This window comes from Pteronotus mesoamericanus, unplaced genomic scaffold, assembly GCF_021234165.1.
Source record: "Pteronotus mesoamericanus isolate MK-2021 breed Mesoamerican mustached bat unplaced genomic scaffold, CSHL_Meso_final contig_134, whole genome shotgun sequence".
NCBI classification, from domain to species: Eukaryota; Metazoa; Chordata; class Mammalia; order Chiroptera; family Mormoopidae; genus Pteronotus; species Pteronotus mesoamericanus.
This window is the reverse complement of record NW_026555061.1, coordinates 113,774-122,183: the sequence shown is the minus strand read 5'-3', so window position 1 is coordinate 122,183 and position 8,410 is coordinate 113,774. Positions and strand designations below refer to the sequence as shown.

The following is an 8,410-nucleotide window of genomic DNA, read 5'->3' as shown; positions in this document are numbered from 1 at the left end:
GCGCTCAGGAGCCAGGCAGCTCACCTCAGGCTGTCATTCATAATATTTATTTTGGAAAAATATTTTAAAAAGGAATTTCTTCATTAACAAAACAGTAAAAAAACTCAAATAACATTTGCACAATATTCCATAAATACATTTATATACAAAAAAATATAGTCACATAGACCCGAAGTGCCTTTGTACATATTTACCAAAAATTTAAATTATAAAAAATGAACATCACAAAATACTCAAGCTTTACAGATATCATGAAAAATATTTTTACAGGTCCAAAAAAATAACACACATCTTTTTCCACCGAGAAAAAACACCTTTTAGTATCAAAAAGGACGATAAAGGCAGTGTTTGTGATTCTAATTCAAGAAAGACTGGCTCATAAGAATCCAAAATATACACTTCAGGCAGTGCATGCGTCTTGTGTCGTAATTCAGTCCATTCATTTAAATATATATTTTTTAAAAGCAACTGTCCATAGTGCAATGTTGACGTCGCGAAAAGGCAGCGTGCAGCAGGCACCCGGGGCAGCCCGCAGCCCGCGCGGCGTCGCGCCGGCTGCCGGGACCGCGTCCAGCAGCCGCCCGCCCGTGGAGCCTCCGCTCCCCTCTCAGCAGCATCCGTTGGGGCACAGGTCCTTGGAATTCTATGCAGTTTAAGAGAAACGGGACACTTGCCACATCACCTCGACTTTACACCTGGAGGGGCCGACAAGACAGAACGGGAAGTCAGCGCAACGTGGAGGCCGGCGCCGGGGCCGCCGCCCGCGGGGCGGCGCCCAGACCCACCTCAGTGGCTATGACGCACTCGTCCTTCTCCGATATGACGTACACCGACTGGTACTTTGTGTCTTTTGATGTCGAGTACACAGAGTCCCGCCTTTTTCTCTCAGAAGCATCGCTACTGAAAAGAAAACGGAACCCGTGAACATGTGCAAACAGTGTTAAGGAAAACGACCAGAGCTCAGAGAACACCCTCCTGCCCCGCTGGGTCCAGCTCAAAGCCGAATATCGGGGCGCCCGCCCTGGCTGGCCCTCCTGCCCGGCCTGGCTCCCAACGCCCCCTGAGGTTTGGGGTGCCCTCCCCAGTCGGCTTCCCCTGTGACCCCTCGCAGCCCATGGCACGCACCCCCTCGGTGTCAGGGTGCCCTTCTCCTCCCCAGCAGGGCCCCGCGGCTGGCACTTGGTGTCACGCTTGCCGTGGGGGTCCCTGGCGGCAGCGTCGTCGCCCTTGAGCTCCTGCACCAGGTTATAGTCCACGCCGGGGTAGCGGGCCTTGAGGCCGTTCTTGTCGGCACCGTGGTCCCCGTGGAAGTCCACCTTCTTGTTGGTGTTCTTGATCTGCGTGGCCCCGATGACGCTGACGGAGATGTCCTTCTCGCGCTGGCAGTTGGCCAGGTTGTTCATGGTCTCCGTCTCCGCGCGGCAGGGGTCGGCAGGGAGCCGGCCCTTCTGCAGCCTCAGCCGCACGCAGACCCCCACAGCCGCACAGCCCAGCAGCAGCATGAGGACGAGGACCACGCCCGCACAGACAGCCACCCAGGGCAACGGCCCTGCCTGGCCCTCCAGGTACTTCTCAGTGAAGTCCACCACCACGGGGACCGGGGGCGGCTCGGGGAGCAGGAACTGGCAGTTGGGGCCCCCGTAGCCCTGGGCGCACTCGCACAGGTAGCGGCGGGCCCTCTCGTGGCAGGTGGCCCCGTTGTGGCAGGGCGCGTGCTCGCACCTGCTGACGGGGGCGCTGCAGTTCTTGCCTGTGTACCCGGGCGGACAGGTGCAGGAGAACGCGTTCACGCCGTCCCGGCAGGTGCCCCCGTTGGCACACGGGGAGGAGGCGCAGTCGTCCACGTTGTCGTCACAGTGCCGCCCCGAGAAGCCGGCCTGGCAGCGGCACAGGTAGGCGTCGCCCAGGTCCACACACTGCGCGCCTGGAACGCAGGACAGCGGCGGTCGCTCACCACCCAGCGAACGCCCCAGAGCCTGCGCCGCGTCTGCCATGGCGTCACCCACAAGAGACAAGGACGACCCAGAAGGCCTGCGGCCTGAAGGAGGGCATCGTGGCTCAGGGCGCCCTATCCCACTGCCTCCCGTGCACCCACGGGGCCCGGCCTGGGCCCGTGAAGGGCAGCAGCAGCGCTCCTGCCTCTGGGGCAGCCGCGCTTTCCCAGGCCCGGGGCACAGCGCCCTGCCTGCCACACCGCAGTCCTCACAACCACCCAGCGAGGGGCCCGGTTCACAGAGATGGTGAGCCGCCGGTGACAGAGCCTGAGAGAAGGGCAGGGGTGAGAGAGAGAGAGAGGAGGAAGGGGTGCCGTCCTTACGGGCCCGCCTGCTGAACCCTGACTGGCTGCCTCGCCAAAACAAGGCCTCGGCGCCTCTGTGCATGCACAGGATGGCCACGCCTGGTGTTCCGCACGGGTGAGGCGGAAATGAGCCTCTTTTGCTGGAAGCTTCCCGAGATCACCCTGTCTAATGGGGAAGCTCCACAAGCTTCCAGAAAGATCCGGCCCGTCTGGGGCCCTACTTCGCTCCCTGCGAGTTTGTGCAGGGCACCCCTGCCACGCTTCCGCACAGACACACGGGACCGCGGTTAGGCCGGACAGCGGCCAGGGCGCCACCTTCGGGCACCCGCGGGCTGCGGGACCCGGAGCCCCTCCGCCACCGGCTTTCCCCGTAGAACCTGAGGCCGGTCGCGTGCCCTGCCTCTCTGGCCCCCTGGGCGTTCCCAGGCTCGAGGACAGAATCTCTGTACAGAGAGTTGCTGGGCTCAGATTAACGGGCTCCATGGACTCAAGGCGGCCAGCCACGCCGCAGACCCAGGCCGAGACCAGACCCGTGTTCCCGACGCAGCATCAGCGCTGACACGCGGCCGAGCCTCCGCGGGCGGCCCCTTACCGTTAGAACACGGCGAGGGGCTGCAGGCGTCCACCTTCTTCTCGCAGTTGAAGCCGGAGAAGCCCGCGGGGCAGCGGCAGGTGTAGCCCCCCTCGGGGTTGTCCAAGCACCGGCCCCCGTTGAAGCAGGGGCCGTCCGCGCACGCCATGGCGCTCAGCTCGCAGACTCCGCCGTAGAAGCCGGGCGGGCAGGTGCAGGAGAAGCCGTTCTCAAGATCCTACGTGACGGGGAAGAGGAAAAGGCTTCCTGAAGTTGCTCCAGGAGACCCCGCAGCCCGCGTCCACGCGGGGCCCACTCGGCCGCGGAGCCCACGGTGCCTGCACTCACCGTGCAGCTGCCCCCGTTCCTGCAGGGGCTGGCGCCGCACTCGTCGACCTCCGTCTCGCAGGTGGCCCCCGTGTACCCAGGCCGGCAAGAGCAGGTGTAGCTTCCCTGGCCCGTGTTGGTGCAGGTGGCCCCGTTCTTGCAGGGCCTGTGGTGTGTGCAGTAGTTGAGGTCTGGGGGAAGCGGGGACAGGGAGAGGAGAGTAGGGAAGCCCCAGGTCAGACTGGGCAAGGCCCTGCCTTCCCCAGGGGCAGCTGGGAGCCCAGGCTGCCTGCAGGGCACAGGAGGCTTACCCTGGTTGCAGAAAAGCCCCCCCCAGCCTTCCTGACAGGTGCACTGCCAGGGCTGCTGGCAGGTGCCGTGTAGACAGCCCGGGTACCGGATGCACTGGTCGCAGTACCTGCCCTGCCAGCCCACTCTGCACCTGCGGGGAGAAGGCAGGGTCAGGGGACACCGGCATTCCCGGGGGACAGCACAGCGTCTCCTGCCCTCGGAAGAATGTCTCCGCGCGGCGCCAACACCGCGGGTTCTCAGACAGTGCCTCTCCACGGGCCCAAGGACCGGGCTCCCGGGGACCGCCAGGCGGCCGCCCCAGAGGCCCCCCAGGGGATCGGGATGCGCCCCAAGACTGAGGGCCGCGGAGCTCAACCCGGTCACGTGCCACACCCTCTCCGTAAGCTCGGACCACCCGGGCGCCGCAGCGACCGACGCCCCGGGACCGTGCGTGTTTCCACGCACGCACTCAGTGGGCAGGCCCCTCAGAGCACAAGACCACCCCCAGCGGCTGCGCAGGGCCACCCGCGGAAGGGGAGCGAGGAGGAGGAGGAGGAGGAGGAGGAGGGAGGAGGAGGAGGAGGAGGAGGAGGAGGAGGAGGAGGAGGAGGAGGACGGCCTCCGCGGACTTACTTGCACTCCCCGGGCCTCTCACAGCACCCGTGCTGCTCGTCACACCCGGGCAGGCAGATCGCTGCAGCGGAGAGAGGGCGCGGGGTCAGGCCGGCCTCCCCCCGCCGGCCGGCCGCCCCGGGCCCAGCCCGGCGCACCGCGTCCCGCCCGGCAACGGTGGACTTCGCTCAGTCCGGCGAGCATTCTCCTTAACACAGCCGCTCAAGGACAAAAGAGCGCGGAAGCCCCCGCCCCCACCCCATCCCCTTTTCTTCTGAGAGAGGGTCAGAAGTCCTTCCCCTCCTCCTCCCCCACTTCCCAATTCTATGCACAAAGCTCCACCTCTTAATACCCAGAAAGTGTGTGTGCAGATAAGGGTGGACAGCTGGTCTGCACAGCACCAGGGCAAGACAGCTGCTCTATTGTCTGCTCTCTCCCAGCAGCTGCCCCGTGCAACAATACGGGCCCCTCACCCCGGCCCCCGCCCCGCACACACCCCGGCGTGTACACACCACACACACACATGCACGCGCGCCCTTCCGCCAATGGGCGCGGGCGTGCGTCCCTGCGCCTATCCCCGCGGAGATCTAATGGACGGCACGCGCGCGCTGGGGGCGGGGAGAGGCTCCCGTGTTTGAATAAGAAGAAAAAAGTTTGAGTTCACTGGCTACCCGGCTACCCCACCGGGAAGAAGGGCGAGGACGGCGCAGGCCTGGCCCCAGGGGACTGGCTGGGGCCCGGCCGCTGGCTCCCTGCCTGGCTGCGCCTGGCTGCCGAGCTCGTTAACAAGCCGCCCCACGAGTTTTTAAGACAACAGAGCGGATCAGCCAAGGTGGGGCCCCAGGTGCTCGAGGAGCTCGCGCCAAGCTGGGTGACCCCAACACTGAGAGCGAAGAGCCACCCTCACCCCGGGCACCGACCCCCACAGACCCCGGAGAGGGCACCTCCAGGGATGGGCGCTGCTCGGGGTCAGAAGAGAAGTGCAGGGGGGCTGGGGAGCTCCAGGACCCACCCTGCCCACGGGGACATCTGATCCGGGGCACAGGCAGCAGCGGGGACCTAGCCGGCTGGCGAGAGGCCTGTGGGGACCCGGGCTGGACTGGGCCCAGGAGCCAGCAGGGCCCTCCGCAGCCCCGCTCCCCTGCCCTGGTCGCTGCTACCTCAGAGCAGCTGCCCGGCCGGCCGGCTGCCAGGGCGCCCTGGGTGACGGGCGGGGGGCAGGGGTGGTCCCAGGGGACTCGGGAGGGTATGTTTCCCGGGCAAGGTGCTGTGGGCCCACCCACGCCGCACATACAGCCTCCGGCGTCCCCAGCCCCCAGGCGTGACAACGCCCTCCGTGTGCACCCCAGGGCGCCTGCCTTGCCCGGGCTCTGGGAAGAGGCCCGGCACACCAGCTCCAGGGAGAGAGCTGCGCCCTCGCGGCGAGGCGCCCCCGGCAGGGACTGGGCCGCACACAAGCGCTGCCCTCTGTTCCTCCCTTCCTTCCTCCCCTCCCTCTCCCTCGCTGACTTCCTGACCCTGGCTCTGGCTCCCAAATCCGCCCTGATTAAGAACGGCAGCTTCCCATAGCGGAAGTTAAAACACAGAGTTGACCCCGACTCCTCCGCTGGCTGGCGGGGGCCTTGGCGCGTCTCTGCAGCTCCCCAGCCTCGGTTTCCCCACCAGGACGCCTCTCTGGTGCCCACAGCCTGGGCCCGGGCCCCCAGAACGCCCCCCGCCGGCGCTGAGGGAGGCGGCCCCCCGTCCGCAGGGACCGACCTTCGGTGCAGTACTGGCCCTTCCAGCCGGGGTTGCAGACCTTCTCCCCTCTCTCCCCGCAGGTGAAGTGGCCGAAGGCGTCGTCCCGGGGGCGGCAGAAGACGGAGCAGCCCTCCCCGTAGTAGTGCTCGTCGCACACGAAGCGGTACGAGTACTTGAGGTCCGTGCGGCCGCTGCTGTGCAGGTCTTGCGACCACTGCTCCCCCACCGTCAGGTGCCTCTGCGTGGCCAGGCGGCTGATGAGCCTCTCGGGGTTTTCTGGGGGGAGAGGAGGCTCGGACTCTGAACCTAGAGGCCAGGGCGTGGGGACAGGCACGCGGCCCCGGGAGGTGGCGACACCACCCGCCCCCCAGGCTGCTGGAGCGTCAGGCCGAGAGTCCGGAGCACAGGACTCGAGGGCGCGTTCACGGGGGCAGCGGACGCCTGCGTTTTGGAGCCTGTGGGTTGGTGTTTACCTGTCGCAAGGTCGTCAGGAGAATCTGTGTGCAGGGCTTCAATGATCAGAGAGAAGGTGCCCTGAGAAAAGGGAAGGAGACAAGAAAAACTGGCACCGTCTCTCCGACACTTTAAGCCTTGGGGACAAGTCAGGGGTGGCCTGGTGGCGGCAGAGCTCTGTGCAGTGTGTTCTGGGGGGGCCTGTCTACATCTGTCGCCTGTTTTCACTTTCCTCAAGGAAATGGAAGAACTTTTTAAAGAGTGGTTTCCTGGCGTGTTTTTTCAGCCTGTTAGTACAGGATATCACTTTTTTTAAAAAAAATACAGACTGCGCCGCACAGGAGCAGGCAGGGCTGGAGAGTGTCCGTCCTCGCTCTCTCCGGGGGACGGACCCACGCGGAGGGGCCCTGGGGCTGCCGCACTGCGAGGCTGACCGTGCGACCGACCAGTCTGCGAGCGGGGCCTAGGACCTTCCCCCAGAAGGGGCTCATTCGACTTGGGGGCTGGGCGCGCAGTCCGGATACGGAAACGCCCCGGTCCCGCCTCTTCACCTCGCCCTGCCCGGGCTATCGCCAGGCCGCCGGCCTCGGCCCCGCGCGCCCCGCCCCGCGCGCAGGTGCGGCGCTCACCGGCCAGGTGAAGCCCAACGGGAAGCGGATGGGGTTGCTGAAGGCGGGGTCGGCACCCGCGCCCTCGGGCAGACTGAAGGAGTCGACGCCCAGCACCGGCGTGACGGCGCTGCCGTAGGTGCAGGGCGGCTCGGGGGACACGCTGGCCTGGTAGTGCTTGAGGCAGACGCGGAAGAAGGTCCTGCAGGCGCACGGCGGGGGCCCCGCGCCCCCGCGGCAGCAGTTGCTGTTGCCCAGCAGCCCCTTCTTGTTGACGAACTCCTGCAACTTCAGCTCGAACACCCCCGAGCTCCAGACCTGCGGGGAGGACGCGGCGTGAGCGCGCGGCGGCTGGGGCGGGGGGGCGCGGCGCGGAGTCGTCGCCGCCGGGTTCGCTTTCGCTCCACAGTCTGCGCCGCGCGTCCTGCTACCTGACCCCACAGGGCTCCTGACAACTCACCTGGCACAGCAGGGCCGAGACCAGGGCGAGGGCCAGGGCGCACCGGCGGCCCATGGTGCACCGCCCCGCGCGCTCGCTCTCCGGGCGGTCCACCGGTTCTCGTCCAAGAAAAGCAGCAGCTGGGGACGCGAGGGGCCGAGTGCACGCCGAGCAGCGCGGGCAGGGAGTCCGGCTCTGCCGGGCCGGGACGACCAGGCCTCCCTTCTCCTGGGGTCCGGCCCGGCTCGGTCCAGGCCGAGGCTTCTGGGATCGCCCTCGGCGGTGAGGCAGCTGGGGCCGCGTGAGGAGCAGGGCTCGTTCGGACAGATTGCTCCTGGAGCGGCGACTTTCGGTTTCCCCCTCTTCTCTTTCAATCCGCGAGTGGGTCAGGGTCGTCTGCTTCCTGGTTTTTTCTTAAGCGTCTTCGCAGGAAAAGAGAGAGAGAGGGAAGGACAGAGAAAGCGTCCAGTCAGCTTAGTTCCCAAGGGGCTGCGGAGGCTCCTCCGAGTCCGGTTGGCGGCGCGGTCTGAAAATCCACGGGCGCGGCGATCATCCGGGGCCGGCGGAGCGCGGGCCGGGCCGGGTCACTCGGCGGCGGCGGCGGCGGGCGCTCCGGAAGCAGCCTGGGCCCCTGGTACCTCCTGTGCCGCCTCAGAGATTCGCGTCGTTCCGAGGAGCCCAGCCAGTGCCATCCGATAAACACGCGCGGATCCGAGGCGGGTCGTGGGAGGAGGCTGTGCGCGCCGCGGCCCGTCCTCCGCGCCGATCCGCCCTGGCCGCCGGGTCCCGCGGGTGCGCGCCGAGGGTCTGGCTCTCGCCAGCGCCGCGCCCTTATATCGCGCCGGCCGCCCGCATGGCTAATGAGATGCAAATGAGCAGCCCCCCAATCTGGCGAGAGCTGTCACAAAGGAGCCACTTTTCCAAACCCTCCTCTCAATGGATCGCCAAATGGTCAGTGAGCTGTAAAATGTGCAACCCTCCTCCCCGCCCCCACCGCTCCCCGCCCCCGGCCCTCCCCTGCGCCCGCCCCCAGCCCCCTCCCCCTCTCGGCACAAAACGCACTCATTTAC

At 66.2% G+C, this 8,410-nt stretch overlaps 1 protein-coding gene across 1 annotated transcript; it reads right to left on the bottom strand.

Moving 5' to 3' along the window:
- Positions 1-623: 623 nt before the first annotated feature.
- Positions 624-7,415, bottom strand: DLL1 (delta like canonical Notch ligand 1). The gene is made up of 11 exons (XM_054594969.1): positions 7,362-7,415; positions 6,923-7,219; positions 6,314-6,374; positions 5,859-6,116; positions 4,122-4,182; positions 3,509-3,639; positions 3,219-3,388; positions 2,892-3,108; positions 1,126-1,924; positions 786-900; positions 624-695 (listed from the first exon to the last, which is right to left on the bottom strand). Exons 1-11 carry the CDS (start codon positions 7,413-7,415, stop codon positions 690-692), a joined length of 2,169 nt encoding a protein of 722 aa, XP_054450944.1. The 3' UTR covers positions 624-689.
- Between the last annotated feature and the right edge of the window lie 995 nt (positions 7,416-8,410).